An 18,596-nucleotide genomic window follows, 5' to 3' on the forward strand; every position below is an offset into this window, starting at 1 on the left:
CTGAACATTTCGTTAATTCAGTAAATTAAAGTGTTTGCTAAAACCACTTACTAGAAAGTTTAGGTGTTATTTGTAAGGTGCAAATAATAATCAGTATTCACATATTGAACCCAGAGCGCCTCAATATTTGTAATGTAATTACTAGTCCTGCACCTATTTTATGATTAGAAACGACCCTGTTCATCCCCCATAGTTACCAGGACTACCACTGCGATCCCACATATTCTCTATTTGACCATTTCGACGCGTTGGTCTTATTTCTCTTATGCATGTGAAAATTCTACTGGAGGAAAAAAACACACCAATCACAACGCGGCTTGTGACTGACCAATCTGCGTCCTCGGCGGAGTACAAACAACAAGCGCACAAAACCAATCGTCGCGATACACCGCGAACCAGCATGGTAGAGGGGCGTGACGCTGTCATCCTCATGAAACGTGTATCCAAACCGCTATTGGCTGAAAGCAACCAATCGTAGAGCGCCTACACGTAACGGGGCAACCGACGCCATTGTGGCTCGTCGACGGTTGGTGTTAACGAAGCATACGAACGGCGACTCGAGCCAAAATGGCCGACCACAACACCCAGCTGCAAAAGAGGGGCCGAGCTTCTTAGTTAGAAGGCCCGGGGGCGATGTCCAATCAGACGGCGGTTTAGTAGTTCCAAGAGCCAATCGGGTGGCGACATACACGCGCCGTGTGGCAACCACAGCGCTCGAGCTGTCGCTGAGATCAACAAGCCCCTGTTTTGAAGCGGTTTGATAAACACGCACACACACGCACACACACGGGGCTCCCTGATGTCAGCCGCGAACCGCTCCTCCAGCCCGACACGTTAAACCCGCAGGTACCTCCCTGACACAGGACCTCCTCTCCGCTGGAACTTTAACTGCAACTAGCTCTCCGTTTTCCCGGTTTTTCCACTTGAGGAGAAGCTTTTGCGAGCAGCGTTGAACTGACAATAATTCGTGCCGCTCTATTCGTCGCGACGTAAGGTCGAGATCGGTCGGAATAGATACGGACTCGGAGGTCGTTTATTCACTAACTTTTTCGCAAGCAAATGCAGATTTGTCTCCTTTTATAAAGGAGTCAATAGACAACTTATTTTCAATAGCGAATTGATTGACCGAGCTACCGAAGAGCGACCATAACCCACCGAATAGCGATCGTAACATAACGAAGAACTACTGTAATCCACCGAAGAACTACCGTAATCCACCGAAGAACTACCGTAACCAACCGAAGAACTACCGTAATCCACCGGGGAACTACCGTAACCTACCTAAGAACTACCGTATCCTACCTAAGAACTACCGTAATCCACCGAGGAACTACCGTGAACTACCGAGGAACTACCGTAACCTACCGAAGAACTACCGAAACCTACCGACGGCTGTCAGCTGTCACCGCGGCGGTCCAGCCCCTCCAGCCCCCATGTTAGTAAATACACACCGGGTGTTATTCCGGGTTGATCTGCAAACTGATGTAGTCCTCAGTAGTTTGTCTCTATCTAAGAATAAAGTGCTTCATCCCCATGGTGTATAAATAAGCTGGACTATTCTTCTGCAAACTAATGTTTTCTTCCCTCATGCTTGTTTGACTGTAAAGTAGTCCGTCCTCTCGTCTCTAACCCCACGGCGGTGTCGCTTGTCCCAGCAGCCGCCTCGGACCCCCGGACCTCAGGCCGAACAGCAGCAGCCAGGCAGCGGGTCGTGAAGCACTGAGTCCCGCCTCGGATTGTTTTAATATCGGTGTTATTGTTGAAAATGGCGGCGTTCGGAATGGTGCAGATGTTGATCGAAGCAGCCGAGTACCTTGACCGCAGGGAAAGAGGTAAACAATGTGACAATGTAAGCAGATGTTGCTTCTTTTATTGCATTAGCACGGTATGCGTTTCCCCCCAAAACATCAGAGTCAACGGCCGTAGTGTTTCAGAATAAACGCACAGGGTCGAGCTGGGTTGGGGTTTTTTACATGTCAGTTGCATGCATATGCAGGGATAAACATGAACGCGATGAATAGAAGAGAAATATCAGATGGATAAAGCGAAGCGTGCATGCAAATTGTGTTTTTATGTCGGCTTGATCATGCAGCGCAAAGAGCCCCCCCCCCTGCTGGTGTTGTGGTTTGGCTAGCGGGGTTTACCTCAGTTCAGGATGACATCATTGTCCGAACCAGCGGTGGCAGAAGGAAAATACAGCATGTGAATACGAAGAAAACCGCCTGTTGCATGTAATGCTTTTGTGAACATCGCAATACACCGCTACAAATACTGTTGGTTAGCCCCGTTCAGGGTTTTGTGGGATTCTTACATTTTACTCCCTAATAAGAGCGATGTTCCCACAGAGCAACGGCACTGGCTCCACATGTTGTGTGTTGTGTTGTTGACGTGTTGTTGTTGTTGTTGATGTGTTTCCAGAAGCGGAGCATGGCTACGCCTCGCTGCTGCCCTTCACCAGCAGTAAAGAGAGGGACAACCTCAAACGCAAGAGCAAAAGCAAGAAGAACACAAGTAGCAGGTACGCTCTCCCGATCACACCACTACTGCTGCTGCAGTGCTGCCACCCTTTGCCTCCTTGCTTCCAGCGTGTCCTCTATCCCAGCCCGGGTCTAACGGCGGCACGTTAATAAGTCAGAGACTTATGTAGAATGCATGCAAGCTGGAGCCGTTGGCGGCTGATTGCAGAGATCTCACACGTAAAGCCGTGGTTACGCGGCCGAGATGCAGCTTGTCTTGTCAGTCCCTTAACCACTTCTTTACCAGTTTTCCTTTTTGACTGATTGTTAGGACAAATGTTGCATAGAGCGTTTCCTGTCACATACTGGGTTCAGGTGGATGGCTGCAGGGTGCAGCCTGCAGCATATCTAGCCGGTCATATTTAGCCTTGTCATCATGCACACAGAATCACCCGCCTTGTCATCATGGTCTCACCCCTGGAGGGGTTAACCATTGTTGCTGAAGGGTTAGTATGCCGGCCAGCGGCCGTAACCGGCTAACGCAGACGGCCCTGTTCAGATTTGGGTCACAGCTCTTTAGCACTGCATTACCGTACCGAGCCAAAGGCTTAGCAACCCATTTTGGACACTGCAAAAGGCCTAATGGGGGCTGCAGTAGCTCAGGAGGTAGAGCAGATTACCTGGTTAGATCCCGGGCTGAGTGTGGAGGTGTCCCTGAGCAGGACGACTCACCCTGACTGCCCCCGGTCCTGCCGGCCGCCGGCCTGCATGGCCGGCACCACTGTCGTGTGGGAAGCGGGGGAATGCAGGGGGCTAATTGTTTAGCGCTTTGAGAGGCTGTAGATTAGAAAAGCTTGTTATAAATGCAGTCTATTTACCGTGTGTGTGTGTGTGTGTGTGTGTGTGTGTGTGTGTGTGTGTGTGTGTGTGTGTGTGTGTGTGTGTGTGTGTGTGTGTGTGTGTGTGTGTGTGTGTGTGTGTGTGTGTGTGTGTGTGCCAGTTTTTGCCTACCCAACATGTTAAACGAAATCGCAGGAAGGGAAATGAAAATGCAGAGTTTAATAAACGATTTCTCAAGCTTCCTCATTGTGAGTGTGTGTGCGTGCCCAATTCACGTGCAGTGTTTGCTAATATAAAGGAACTAGGAGGGTTGTGAGATCATGTGGAGACAGTGCCATGCAGGGACATGAGGAGGCCCACTATTGGCTCGGTCTCTCTGATGCATTGTGTGGTCCTTGGTGATGCTAATGGCTACCGTGCTGCCCCACGATCATAACAAGCAGTCAAGAACAATATCCGATCTGCTCGCGAGCAGAGTCGGCTCTCTGGCCTCAAAAGGCTTGTCATTACTGAACAAGCATTCTGTTTTTACTCAGCTCAGCCCATCTGAATGTAGGTCATTCAGAACCCTGTTTGCAGCCCCTGTATGTTTGAGTGTGTGTATGTTTGTGTATACATTCCAGTGCAAATAGGGCCAGCCCTACGGATTCCTGTTGTTCCTTATGCTGTGATGTATAAGTAGAGGGGGTTGGGTGTGTAGTGTGTAGTGTATAGTGTGTGTGTGCATGTGTGTGTGTGTGTGTGTGTGTGTGTCAATTCTATAGGCTTCCCCATCCCCCTTTGCTCTCTTGCTCTATTTTCCCTCCTTCTTATCTCCTCTCCATTCATCTATCTTTCCATCCCTCCACTCTCACCTCCTCCTCCTCCCCCTCTTTCTACACATCCTCCCCCTCTCTCTTCGTGTGTCCCTCCTCCTCCTCTCCACCTCCTCCTCCTCTCTCAGTAGACAGAAGCTTGCACCAGCTCCTCCATCGTTGGAGACCACCCTCCCCCACAGTGCACAGGCTCACACACTAAATGCTCTACAGTAGGGACGCACTGATTGTGAAATTGTGCGCTGAGACCGACACAAAGGTTGTGTTGTTGTTTTGTATTAATTCCCCCATTTCTGCCAGGGTAACACAACGAATGAATGAAATAGCCTAATGTATAACCTATGACTGAGATTATGTTTGTGGTAAATATCTGTTTCAAAATTGAAACAACGGATAAATAAACCACTGCCATCAGTAAATGTCATCGAGAGAGAGAGAGAGAGAGAGAGAGAGAGAGAGAGAGAGAGAGAGAGAGAGAGAGAGAGAGAGAGAGAGAGAGAGAGAGAGAGAGAGAGAGAGAGAGAGAGAGAGAGAGAGAGAGAGAGAGAGAGAGAGAGAGAGAGAGAGAGAGAGAGAGAGAGAGAGAGAGAGAACCCTACCCCTGTTGACGCATGCTGTTGCCCAGCATAGGGCCAGTACGCCTCCAATTGAACCTCTTTTGCTCCTGATCAGGCGTGGGGTTGGGGGCGTTATATTTATAACACAAAGCTCTGCCAGGTACAGGGATGGGAGCCAGGTCATGGATTACCATGTTTATGAACAAGATGGCCACCCATAACCACTGAGCCAAACGCTGCTACTCCCGGTTTATCATGGGCTAGGCTAAACAGAGGCAGAACCTCGTTTAGAACCAGCATTCTGCTGCAGCACTAGCTAACTGTTAGCTAGTCTAGAGGTCTCTACTCGTGGACTCTACTCGTGGTCTCTACTCCCCCCCCCCCCGACTGTGTCTAAGATGTTCTATTTTGGGCGTGTGTCCCCCAAGCCCCTCCCCAACTGCCAGCAGACGAGCTGGCCAGGGGGGATAAACTGTCCACACACACACACACACACACACACACACACACACACACACACACACACACACACACACACACACACACACTATGTTACGCCCTAGCCCCCAGGCAATGTTAGCCTCCCCGATACCCTAGCCAGCCAGCTACGTTAGCCTCCCCAGACTTTCTGGTCTCCGCGATGCAACGTTTGTGCGGACAGTCCACGGACTGCTAATGCATTTACAGTACGTTCGCTGTTGGCCGTCACATTGCAGTGGAAAGTCAGCTTTGCTCACTCTGCTGGCGGAGCTAAACGACGTCAGAGGCCTCGCCATGGGACAAACCGACTTCATTAGGGTGGAGACTCAACGACACCCTGGCCCAGTTATGTCATCAGAGGCCTCCCCACCGCTTGCCCCAAACCGCCCGGCCCACCCTCCTCCCTCGCTGTACTTTGACAGAGGGGCCTCCCCACCCTGTGCAGAGGGTCGGCGCCCAGATCTTGTCTCGCTGCTCCAACGTGTGTTTGTGTGTGTGTGTGTGTTTGTGGGTGGGGGGATGTGTGTGTGTGTTTGTGGGTGGGGGTGTGTGTGTGCACCCTCGCATTGTTGAACACAGAGAGGTAGAACTAGGAACCATTGAGAATAGCTGAGATTCTCTCTCCTCTAAAGGTCTGACCTGTGCGTACCCCTCAGCCAGTCCCCATCTCACTAGGTTCAGCTTGTCCCATTCCTCTCCGGGACCACGTTAGCTGAAGGTTTCACAGGGTAGAGAACACTACTTTGGAGTTCCAGTATCGCACCTTGAAGCGCCACGCACTGACTGACTCACTGACTTACTGATGAACCCCATGGGGGATGGAAGATGAAGGGAAGACTTGGTGGCCACCTGCATTTAGGGAGTGCCTCTTCTCAGCACATAACTGATAAGTGTGTGTGTGTGTGTGTGTGTGTGTGTGTGTGTGTGTGTGTGTGTGTGTGTGTGTGTGTGTGTGTGTGTGTGTGTGTGTGTGTGTGTGTGTGTGTGTGTTTCCTTGTGCCCCCTTGGCGGAACTGCATTATGCTGGTGGCTTCGGGGTCTCTTTGTGCTGTAGTTCCTGCTTGTTCCCCTAGCTTGTGGCTCAACCAGCTCACCCTCTCTTCTTCCCGTCTGTCTCTCTACCTGTCTGTCTGTCTGTCTGTGTTTCTGTCTCTCTCTCCGTCTGTGTCGGTCTGTCTCAGTCTTTCTGTGTGTCTGTGTTTCTGTCTCTCTCTGTCTCAGTCTGTCTGTCTGTCCTGTAGTAACGTGACCTGTACTGAACAGCGATTGCTCACAGTGGGAAATCTCTCGTGCGTTTTTTTCAACTGCTGTGCTAATGACCTGTTCTGTTTCTGTTGTCTCCTCAGGTCTACGCACAACGAAATGGAAAAGAACAGGTATGTACAGACCGTTTGTGTGTGTGTGTGTGTGTGTGTGTGTGTGTGTGTGTGTGTGTGTGTGTGTGTGTGTGTGTGTGTGTGTGTGTGTGTGTGTGTGTGTGTGTGTGTGTGTGTGTGTGTGTGTGTGTGTGTGGGTGGTGTGTCTCCTTCGGTCCTGAATATAGCCACGCCACTCCTCTGCCGTAGCTTCAGAGTAAAAGCTCTCAGAGTCCGTGGGCATGAAAGCAACAGATCCTGGACCTGTGAAGCTCATGCTTGGCTCTCCACACACAAAGCGATTCCTCCTGCCTCTTGTTATTTATTATTTTCTTCACGTTACATAATGACTTATTATTATTATTATGCAATATGGAGTCTGTCTTTTGAACACAGTGGCTTGTTTTGTTCCATGTGCCTTAAAGCTTTATGGATACGGTGAGTGGAGCCCTCGTCTTACTGTAAACCGCCCTGAATGTTCAGATCCAGGATATAATGAACCCTGCTGGGCGTTTGACAATGGCTCCTAAGCAGCCTAAAGATTTACATTCACCTTTGCATAAACGTGTAGTCATCTAGCAGATGCTTTCACCCAAAGCCTCTGAGGCTGGAGGGCGATGGGAAAACACACTCACAAACACTGCGTCTGAACAACTCTGTGGACCTCTGCTTTGGGTTGGGTTCAGCAGGGCCACGCCCACGCAAACACGCTGATCAGGAGAAACGCAGTCAAACGATGAAGGCGTTTCTTCAAGTCGTAACGTCAGTTAGTCGGCCGGTTTTGAATTTGAATCTTCAATGTCCCCTTTTTAGTGTTACCGCCCTCAATGTTCAGACCCAGGACATAATGAACCCTGCTGGGCGTTTGACAATGGCTCCTAGGCAGCCTAAGCAAAGATTTACATTCACCTTTGCATAAACGCGTAGTCATCTAGCAGATGCTTTCACCCAAAGCCTCTGAGGCTGGAGGGCGATGGGAACACACACTGGGCCACGCCCACGCAAACGCGCTGATCAGGAGAAACGCAAATGAACGATGAAGGCCTTTCTTCAAGTCGTACCGTCAGTTAGTCATGGCATTTCGATTTTGAATCTTTAATGTCCCTTTTTTTTTTAGTGTTGGTCCACATGTCAGTGGAGGCTCCTTTGGTGTCCCGTTAGCGTACGTTCATACCTTTCAGCCACCCTGGATCGGAGAGGCGGTCCTCCTGACCTGGTGGCCGTTAGCAGGCAGCCGTGTGAAAGGGTCAAGCTGGTAACTTTAACCAGCGTGGCTACCCAGCCATCCACCTGGCTCAGGTTACTGCTGCCCCGATGAGGCCCCGGCCCCTGAGTGTGGGCTCAGTCAGGGAGGACTCAGAGTCTGCTAGACGCCACTCTGCTCTGACTCTGAGTCCCGGTCTCCGACTGTAAGACGCCACTCTGACTCTGAGTCCCGGTCTCTGACTGTAAGACGCCACTCTGACTCTGAGTCCCGGTCTCCGACTGTAAGACGCGACTCTGACTCTGAGTCCCGGTCTCCGACTGTAAGACGCCACTCTGACTCTGAGTCCCGGTCTCCGACTGTAAGACGCCACTCTGACTCTGACTCAGAGTTTAGACTGGACAACAGGAGGGCAAACCTAGAGAGTCTCACCAGTGGTGTAAAATAGGCATACTAATGCCTCAACTCGGCCCAATATAAGCTTCAGTCCTAGTGTTCCAAGTCAAACTGAAGGGATGCCCGCCAAAATGAAGCTGGGTTCAGGTATTGAACACACCACAATATGTTCTGACCAAAGACTCAATTGAGGACGTTACGATGGTTGCACGATCTTCTATACAGGGTCAACAGCGTCAATATCCACCCGTGAACAATTTGGTTTTGATCCACAATGTATCTATATTCGATAATGTACCTTAAAGTCCCACATTGTAGTCTGAAGCTATTCCTATGGGACTGGTGTCCTACATTCCTGCTGTATGTAGCACGTCAGGCTAGCTGCTTGAAGCTAAATTATGGAGGACTGTAAAGGCTAACATGGCAGGAATGTACAGTACTGCACGTGGCTCTGTCTAAAGAGAACATAACTCAGTGTAAACACCCACACACACACACACACGTACACACGTACACACTGGAGCACGGAGGGGTCAAAGGGAGGCTGCTGGCGAGCTATGGGCGCTACAGCTGGCAGGACTGCAGTTGGACACTGACCCAGTTGAACCGTTAAAGCTCCCAGGAAGGGGAAGTGTCTCTGGGCGTGTCAGTGTGTCTGTCTTTTATTTACCGTTCCAATGTATTATGTTAACAGTTGGGAGGGGGGGGGTCTGGCCTCTGGGTGTTTGACAGACAGGGCAGAGACGCCTTGGCTTTGGCACACACACATTAACGCTGACCTTTTGCTCGCACACTCACCTATTAACACACTGCACAGGAGCCCTCGTTATCTGGAAGAACTCGTTTGGCCGTTTGCATACACACTCAAGGGCGCGCGCACACACACACACACACCACACCACACCACACCACACCACACCACACCACACCACACACACACACAGCTCGTGTTGTCAGACCAGCTAGACAGACCAGCACTGGCTGTCACGTAGCAACCACACCTGGTTCTCACCTGAACACATGAACACATGGTCCTCGTCTGGCAACCAGCCACTGGTTGTCACCTAGCAACCAGAACCTGGTTCTCACCTAGCAACCAGACCCTGGTTCTAACCTAGCAACCAGACCCTGGTTCTAACCTAGCAACCAGACCCTGGTTCTCACCTAGCAACCAGACCCTGGTTCTCACCTAGCAACCAGACCCTGGTTCTCACCTAGCAACCAGACCCTGGTTCTCACCTAGCAACCAGACCCTGGTTCTCGACTAGCAAAAAGGAATGGTTCTCATGTGGCCACCAGGACTGCCCTTTTGGACTCAGTCAGTGTTGACAGGCGGCTGATTTGTATGTGCGTGCGTGCGCTTGTGTGTGTGTTCCTCTACACACACGCCCAACTCCAGTCTCCGGTCCCAGAGATCCCAGTATGAATGTTTTAACGCTGTGGCGTAGCTACGACGACACGGGCAACTCGTGTGGCTCTGAGCGGCTGCAGCTTCCTCCTACCACGGCCCTCTTTGGTAGAGGCTCGACTCACACGCACACACGCACACACACACACACCCATTCACTGACGCACACACAGGCGAGTGGGCATGCTCACGCTCACTGGCTCGCCAACGGCAGCACCACTGGGTGCCTGCGTGTTTGTTATGTAACGCACGGGTCATGAGGTAATCCAACACCCACCTCAAGCCGACGCAGCTGCAGAGGCTGCCAGTCCCACACACACGCGCACACGCGCACACACACGCGCACACGCACACACTGAGAGATATGAAATGATTCATTGATGTCTTTTAGGGTGGGTTCATTTAAGGTCGGTTCAGGTCCCTTATCTGGTGCTGAGCTGGCGGAGTGGTGTGACATTGATTTGAAGTGCCAAGGGTCTTAATGTTGGTGCTGTTAGGGAGCATATCTTCTATTGATATTCAGCCCTTGCCTCGTCGGCCAATCACGTCCTGCCGTTCAGTAATGGTGACCTTACCCGTGTACAACCACTACTTTCAGGAAGAATTTGACAATCACCCCTTGTGTGCAATGTGTCAATCATATTAACAGTCTCTCTCTTTCTGTCTCTCTGTCTCTGTCTGTCTGTCTGTCTCTCTGTCCGTGTGTGTGTGTGTGTGCGTGTGTCCCTCCCCCAGACGGGCTAACCTACGACAGTGTCTGGAGCGGTTGAAGTCTCTGGTCCCGCTCGGTCCGGATACCAGCAGACACACCACCCTCAGCCTGCTGATGAAGGCCAAGGACCACATATCGGTGCGTGTGCGTGTGCGTGTGTGTGTGTGTGTGTGTGTGTGTGTGCGTGTGTGTGTGTGCACTCGCACGCACGAGGGGGGGGGGGGGGGGGATGAAGGCCGAGTGCGGGGGTGACCTGGAGTGACTTATGAGATAGCAGAACACACCGTGCTGCTGTGATCACGACTGTACACACACACACACACACCTGTTACTGCCGCACGGGGTGGGGTTGAGGTCGCTGTCCCAAAATACCCACAGATGATCGCTGATACACATGTCAGGCGTTGTGACAGGTCTGCAGATTTAATCCACACACAGTAGTGACTGGTTAACCCATTGTTTCGGGGGGGGGGGCGGGGGGGCAACCTTGTGATACTCCCCGCGAGTACAGCCGTTTCGTACGAGCGTTATAATGAGCGATGTTGTCTATGAAATGCACCACACACCGTAGAGTCATACTGTAGGTGTCTGGGAAGCCTAACCTCTCGGACGCGGCCATAAATAAACCATTGCTTAGTCGGTGCTTCACCATCCACACACACCGTGGCATTAGTATTTCATTAATACACAGGATCAGATGGAAAACACGAGACACATGGCCCAACTAACAGCAGTAAATCCAGCAGTATGCAGCATGTCATTGGGGTTATCCAGTGGGCACCCTCTTTCACCGATGTTTCGTTAAGTTAGGCCCACGACACCTCCTGAGGGCGTCACAATAAAACCAGCGTCCTGGAGTCCCCCCCCTCTATGCTGCCACCACATTGCCACATTTAATGCATCCAAATACTCTTTCCTGCATCGTACCCCTAGCCCTACCCCTACCCCTAACCCTAACCCTACCCCTAGCCCTAACCCTAACCCTACCCCTAGCCCTACCCCTAAGCTCAACTTTCTCTCGGACGCCGCAGTCCACCGCTGCCCAGACAGAGCCACACACACACACACACACACACACACACACACACACACACACACACACACACACACACACACACCGCCCAGACAGAGCTCCACACGGCACCTAACCTTTTCTCTAAATCGGGGACTTATTTCAGTAACTGTAACAAAATGACCCACATGACTATGTTGACTGTATGTGGTCGTCTACACGTGTATACTAAACGTGTGTGTGTGTGTGTGTGTAGCGGCTGGAGGACAGCGAGCGGCGGGCGCAGCACACTCTGGAGCAGCTGCAGCGGGAGCGGCGTCACCTGCGGCGGCGGCTGGAGCAGCTAGGGGTGGAGCGGACGCGCATGGACAGCACCGGCTCCACCCGCTCCGACGACGACAAGTCCGACTCGGACCAGGGTGAGCCTGGAGCTAAAGCACACATAGCCTGGAGCTAAAGCACACATAGCCTGGAGCTAAAGCACACATAGCCTGGAGCTAAAGCACACATAGCCTGGAGCTAAAGCACACATAGCATATAGCATGGAGCTACAGCACACATAGCATATAGCATGGAGCTACAGCACATATAACATATAGCATGGAGCTAAAGCACACATAGCATATAGCATGGAGCTAAAGCACATATAGCATATAGCCTGGAGCTACAGCACACATAGCATATAGCATGGAGCTACAGCACATATAACATATAGCATATAGCATGGAGCTAAAGCACACATAGCATATAGCATGGAGCTAAAGCACATATAGCATGGAGCTAAAGAACACATAGCATATAGCATGGAGCTACAGCACATATAGCATATAGCATGGAGCTAAAGCACACATAGCATATAGCATGGAGCTAAAGCACATATAGCATATAGCATGGAGCTAAAGAACATATAGCATGGCGCTAAAGCACATATAGCATATAGCATGGAGCTAAAGCACATATAGCATGGAGCTAAAGCACATATAGCATGGAGCTAAAGCACATATAGCATGGAGCTACAGCAGACCGCTCCGCGTCTCAAGACCTCAGGCCACTTCCTGTCGTTGTCTTGGCCGTGTGGTTGTTCACCATCGCAACGGGTCACAACACAGCGACAACAGCAACGACAGCAACGACAAATGTCGTTGCTATAGAACACATCCGTTTGTTTCTGAGTGTTGCTTTCGCTAGTATTCCTAGAACTTTGTTGTCATGGCCAGGTCACTGAAAATCTTTTTGTGTGTGTGTGTGTCTCTATGTGTGTCTCTGTGTGTGTGTGTCTCTCTGCGTGTGTGTGTGTCTCTGTGTGTGTGTGTGTGTGTCTCTCTGCGTGTGTGTGTCTCTGTGTGTGTCTCTGTGTGTGTCTCTCTGCGTGTGTGTGTCTGTGTGTGTGTGTGTGTCTCTGTGTGTGTGTGTGTGTGTGTCTCTGTCTGTGTGTGTGTGTGTGTGTGTGTCTCTGTGTGTGTGTATGTGTGTGTGTGTGTGTCTCTGTGTGTGTCTCTGTGTGTGTGTGTGTGTGTCACTGTGTGTGTGTCTCTGTGTGTGTGTGTGTGTGTGTGTCACTGTGTGTGTCTCTCTGTGTGTGTGTGTGTGTCTCTGTGTGTGTGTGTCACTGTGTGTGTGTCTCTCTGTGTGTGTGTGTGTGTCTGTGTGTGTGTGTGTGTGTGTGGCTGTGTGTGCGTGCAGAGGACCTGGAGGTGGACGTGGAGGGCACAGACCTGCTGCTGGGGGACCTGGAGTGGAGCTCCAGCAGCGGGGGCGAGTCGGGGGACGAGCGGGGCAGCCCGCGGGGCAGCAGCTGCAGCGACGAGGGCTACTCCTCCGCCAGCCTGCGCCGGCTGCAGGACTCCCTGGAGGAGGCCAAGCAGCTGGGCTGCAGCCTCTAGGGGCCCCTGGCACGGCCCCTGGCACGGCCCCTGGCATTGGCCCCTGGACCCCAACCCCCTGGACCCCTGGACCCCACCCCCCCTGGACCCCTGGACCCCACCCCCCTGGACCCCTGGACCCCACCCCCCCTGGACCCCACCCCCCTGGACCCCTGGACCCCTGGACCCCACCCTCCTGGTCCTCCTCTCTTCTCCCCCTCCCAGCCTGATGAACTTCATAACAGAGCAAACAGCAGACAGTCCAAGCCGCCACCAACCATCACCACCACCGCCCTCAGCACCACCACCACCCTCAGCACCACCACCCTCAGCACCACCACCACCCTCAGCACCACCACCACCACCCTCAGCACCACCACCCTCAGCACCACCACCACCCTCAGCACCACCACCCTCAGCACCACCACCACCCTCAGCACCACCACCCTCAGCACCACCACCGCCCTCAGCACCACCACCACCCTCAGCACCACCACCCTCAGCACCACCACCACCCTCAGCACCACCGCCACCCTCACCCTCAGCACCACCACCGCCCTCATCACCACCGCCACCCTCACCCTCAGCACCACCACCGCCCTCATCACCACCACCCTCAGCACCACCACCATCACCACCACCCTCAGCACCACCACCATCACCACCACCACCACCCTCAGCACCACCACCACCCTCAGCACCACCACCACCCTCAGCACCACCACCCTCACCACCACCTCCCCCCCACCCTCCAACGGCGCGTCCGTGCGCAGAATGTCAGGACACCCTGTCTCACACACACACACACACACACACACACACACACACACACACACACACACACACACACACACACACACACACACACACATATTGATTGATTGATAACGCCAAGTCCATCCCATCGACAGCAGCTATCACCCCCCCCCCTAGTTGGGACGTGTTCGATTCGGCAGCAATATGTCCCCCTCTCCTGTGACCTTTGACCTCTGGGACGGTGCGGGGCCGGGGGGGGGGGGGGGGGGGGGGGGGGGGGCAGGAAACTAAAGAACTAAAACAGAAACAACGAAACCAAGGAAACCTTTAATGTAAAACATTAACCCCCCCCACTCTCCCTGCCATGTGGACCAGCAGGACCTGGGGGGGGGGGGGAGACCCTGCAGACTCAGACTGTGTTGGGGGGTGGGGGGGGGGGCTCACGACACCCGGCTGGGGGGTTATTTTCTCTCTGACGACGGTGGCCCCCTATGGCATCTATTTTAAAAGCAGTGTCTGTGTGTCTGTCCGTGTGTGTGTGTCTGTCTGTGTGTGTGTGTGTGTGTGTGTGTCTGTCCGTGTGTGTGTGTGTGTCTGTCCGTGTGTGTGTCTGTGCGTGTGCTGGCGGAGTGGGACTGTGGTGGGTCACTGGCTGAACCGGACGGTGTTACCAGTAGGATAACCCCCTTCACCATCAGCATCAGAGTCCAGGGCGGAACATTCCACTATGTAGCGAGAGGGGGGCGCGTGTGTACGTGTGTGTGCGTGCGTGCTTGCGTGTGTGTGTGCGTGTGTGTGTGTGTCTGCGTGTGTATGTGCGAGACGGAAGGAGAAAGCATTGCGTTGTTTAGCGGGGAGGAGAGGGGGCGGTGCCAGTGGTTTTGGTTTGTCCTTCCTAACGGATGAGAGTTGTAATATTTTTAATATTAATGGGTTTTAATATTTCGGGGGTGGTCTCCCCCCCGTGAAGCCTCAGTCTGGTTTTGACCCCCCGTGGAGAAAAGAGACCGAATGTTTTGGGAGGGGCATTCTCCCCCACCTCACCTCACCTCTGATTGGATGTCTCAGATGTGTTTTTATATATAAATAGTTGGCAGTAAAAACAAAATATATGTATATGTAAAAGTATTTATTAGATTTAATATACTGAACCTATGGATGAATATCTCTATATCTATATATCTATATATATATATATATTTAATTAGTCACACTTATGTTCTTGTTCTTGTGGATTTTAACAATGTTGTGTAGTTTGCACTCCCCCGGCTTAGGGTTTATCAGGAGTCAGGGGTCAGGGGTCAGCTCCGATGTCACCCCCCACGCGGCCTGCTAGGAGCAGACCGCGGTTTAGGGTTGATTTCAAGTTTCTTCAAGCGTTGCGTCTTTTCTGCAATGACACCAAAAAAAAAAAGCGTATAATTTATGAGGAGCAGGAGGAAGTAAACAGAAAAAAAAAAGTATAAAAGAGAAAAAGGAAGTTGGTGTGCTATGTCCGTCGGGGAGGGAGGGAGGGTGCGTCTGTGGCGGCCATCTTGTGCCCTGGGGTCCCGGAGGCCCCAAAATGAACCCCCCCACCCCACCCCCCCCCCCCAGGGCCTTAGCCCCCCCCTCCCAGAGCAGCCTCTCTGCATGGACACCAAAAAATGGTATAAAATGAAAATGAAAATGGAAAAAATAACTTGAAGTTGTAGTATTTGTCGGGATGGTTAATAGGTGTTTATTATGGAATGCTGCTTTTCCCTGGTGCAATGGTCGACAAAGAGGAACACCTGTAGCCTGTAGCGTAGCCGCGCTCGGAAGGACAGAAGGACAGGGGGATTGTGGGTAATGTGGTGGACACGAGGTGGGACTGAGCGTAGGAGCCTGTGTGTGTGTGTGTGTGCGTGCGTTTGCGTATGCGTGTGGTTTTTTCTCGTCACTGTCTTCAGAGAGAAATGTCGGGGATGATTTAAAGGGCGGGAGGGAAAGAAAAGACCTCATCTGAAGGCAGTGTCTGTTTCCACTTCCTCTTCTTTTTACCTTCAAACGTCTCGTCAACTGGAATGCATTTCCGGTGGGAGTTCACCATGTTTACTACGCCCCCCCCCTCCCTCCCTCTGCCCCCTCCTGGGCGCCATGGTAACGGCGCGCGGCGGGGGGGTAACCATGGTGCATGGAAAGCGAGAGCAGATGACCCTCTCTCCTCCAGAACTTGGTACGCCCCTCCCATGGGGGTGGGGTCCTCCTCACCTGCCCCCCCCCCCCCCCCCAAGGTGAGGGGCTTTCAGGAGGACGGCGGAGTTGACGTGGGGGTCCGACCCAGGGGGGGGGCGTTCTCTGGTGTTCTCTGGTGTGTCGTTTTGTGGTCACTGGTTTTTGTTCCTAGCGCACAGCGGCTGATGCCTTAAAGCCCGGTGTGGGCGTAACCGATGGTAGACATAGCAGATGGTATATAGATGAATATATAACGAGAGAGAGAGAGAGAGTAGGATATATGACGAGGTGTCACAGAGCACCATTCCTCTGCATTGTGTCCCTCCCTCGCATCGCACAACTAATACAGCCTCCCACCTCAACGCCGCATCCGGACGCACACGCTAACACACACACACACACGCACGCACGCACACTACAGTATAGAACACACGCGTACACACGTCGACACACACAGCCACACTCCTCATCCAACACTGCCTTCCCCTCTGAAAGGCCAGCGGGCGACCGAACAGGACGGAAGTGGTTCCAAGTTTTGTGTACTGAAACTTTTTAGAGATTTGGACTTTCTAAAAACGATCACTTTGAATGTGAACGAGTCCCCCCTCCCCCACAGGGCAGCCATTTATATTTGCCAGTGAAATGAAAGAATAAAAAAAACATTTTAAAACCCTTGTTTACCAACCTATCCCCCGGTGTGGTCCTTTCTGTGTTCAACCGTCGTCCAGGCAACCAGTCGCAGAGCCACGCCCCACTGGATCGATGGCGCTCGCCAGCACTTCCCCTCCCCCACTCAGGACCCTCCCCCACCCAGGACCCTCCCCCACTCCACTGTCATAATGAAATGGACTAATATTCTAGGTGCCAGTGAGGGGATGGAGATCTAAACAGACGTTGTGTGTGTGTTTTGACCCAATCCTCACACACACACACACACACACACACACACACACACACACACACACACACACACACACACACACACACACACACACACACACACACACACACACACACACACACACACACACACACACACACACACACCTACTACTACTACTACTACTACTACATCTGCAGACCCCCACCCCCTACATATCCTTTTTTTCCACAGTGGAGCTTATGGGGGTGGGGTTAACAGTGGGTGGTGTTGACTGGGGGTGGGGTTGAGGGGGTAGATGGTGTTGATGGCGGGTGGGGTTGAGGTTGTGTGCAGTGTGGGTGGTGTTGAGGTGGAAGATGGTGTTGATTGGGGTGTGGGGTTGAGGTTGTGTGGGAGGTGCTGAGGGGGTAGATGGTGTTGATTGGGGTTGGGTGCGGTGTGGGTGGTGCTGAGGGGGTTCTGCGGCAGAGAACCATGCTGCTGCTATCTGATCTCCTGTCAGGCGGGCCCCCCTCCCCCTCCTCCTCTTCCTCCCCCTCCTCCCCCGACACTTCCTCTTCCTCTCTGACGGTGGGAGGAGGAGGGGGAGGGGTAGCACTATGCATGCTGGGGCCGTCCCTGCATACACCCGCACGTAGACACAGGTAGGCAGGAGCACACACGCACGCACACATGCACACGCACACACTCACGCACACACTCACTCACTCACTCACACAAGCATCCCTCAGCCACACCGCGGCTCTGCTCACCTGGGGGCAGCGAGTCCGTCCGTCGGTACGTGCACACACACACACACACACACACGCACCACACACACTCACTCGTTGGCGTGCGTTCACTCAGCAGGTACGTCGGGGCACTAGTGGAACACGGCCTCGCCGAGTGGCTCTCTTGAGCGCTGCTCACGTCGTCGGCTCTGTTCCAGCGGAGTGTTTCATCAAAGGGGCGGACGCTCTGACCTCTGACACACGAGACACAGCAGAAAGCCGAGGGTCCCTCGGCTGAGAGCACAGAGCGACTCACCCCGGTAGGCTTACATCCCCAGAGGCGGAGTGTGTGTGTGTGTGTGTGTGTGTGTGTGTGTGTGTGTGTGTGTGTGTGTGTGTGTGTGTGTGTGTGTGTGTGTGTGTGTGTGTGTGTGTGTGTGTGTGTGTGTGTGTGTGTGAGTCGGTCACATGACTATCAGCTGGAGGCGACATGAGACGGGTGGTTTTACGTTGTGGTCACAGTGTCAAGATAGATCCACATCTATATCTATAAAGATATAGACATAGATCTATTTATATGTGTGTGTGTGTGTGTTTTTTTGAGTGTGTGTGCTTTGAGTCGGTCACAAGACTATCAGCTGGAGGAGATCTATAAAGATATAGATCTATCTATAACTGTGTGTGTGTGTGTGTGTGTGTGTGTGTGTGTGTGTGTGTGTGTGTGTGTGTGTGTGTGTGTGTGTGTGTGTGTGTGTGTGTGTGTGTGTGTGTGTGTGTGTGTGTGTGTGTGTGTGTATCTTCCTCCTGTCTGGCCCGTCTCTCTGTCTCCACCGGCGGATCAGGTAGAAATCATCTTGTCCTGAACCTCAGGGCCTGAATCAATACACACACACACACACACACACACACACACACACACACACACACACACACACACACACACACACACACACA

The 18,596-nt window shown here is 52.5% G+C and overlaps 1 protein-coding gene across 3 annotated transcripts; it reads left to right on the plus strand.

Annotated features, from left to right (window-relative positions):
* The first annotated feature begins 781 nt into the window (after positions 1-781).
* Positions 782-14,092, plus strand: LOC311373464 (max dimerization protein 1-like). 3 transcript variants are annotated; one of them, XM_084490231.1, is made up of 7 exons: positions 782-1,435; positions 1,656-1,832; positions 2,419-2,518; positions 6,495-6,524; positions 10,247-10,361; positions 11,492-11,654; positions 12,919-14,092. In XM_084490231.1, exons 2-7 carry the CDS (start codon positions 1,766-1,768, stop codon positions 13,116-13,118), a joined length of 675 nt encoding a protein of 224 aa, XP_084346357.1. In that variant the 5' UTR covers positions 782-1,435; positions 1,656-1,765; the 3' UTR covers positions 13,119-14,092. The 3 variants fall into 3 exon arrangements, with proteins under 3 accessions (XP_084346357.1, XP_084346356.1, XP_084346358.1); XM_084490230.1 differs by having other exon boundaries at positions 1,659-1,832; XM_084490232.1 differs by having other exon boundaries at positions 805-846.
* The last annotated feature ends 4,504 nt before the right edge of the window (positions 14,093-18,596 follow it).

Source organism: Micromesistius poutassou (genome assembly GCF_964030765.1).
Source record: "Micromesistius poutassou genome assembly, contig: SCAFFOLD_3304, whole genome shotgun sequence".
Classification (NCBI taxonomy): Eukaryota; Metazoa; Chordata; class Actinopteri; order Gadiformes; family Gadidae; genus Micromesistius; species Micromesistius poutassou.

Excerpts from the sequence above, each read along its gene's own strand:
- LOC311373464 (XM_084490231.1), top strand. The coding sequence starts at position 1,766 with ATGGCGGCGTTCGGAATGGTGCAGATGTTGATCGAAGCAGCCGAGTAC. Across the intron at positions 1,833-2,418 it reads CCTTGACCGCAGGGAAAGAG|AAGCGGAGCATGGCTACGCC; the intron begins GTAAACAATGTG and ends ATGTGTTTCCAG. Across the intron at positions 10,362-11,491 it reads AGGCCAAGGACCACATATCG|CGGCTGGAGGACAGCGAGCG; the intron begins GTGCGTGTGCGT and ends GTGTGTGTGTAG.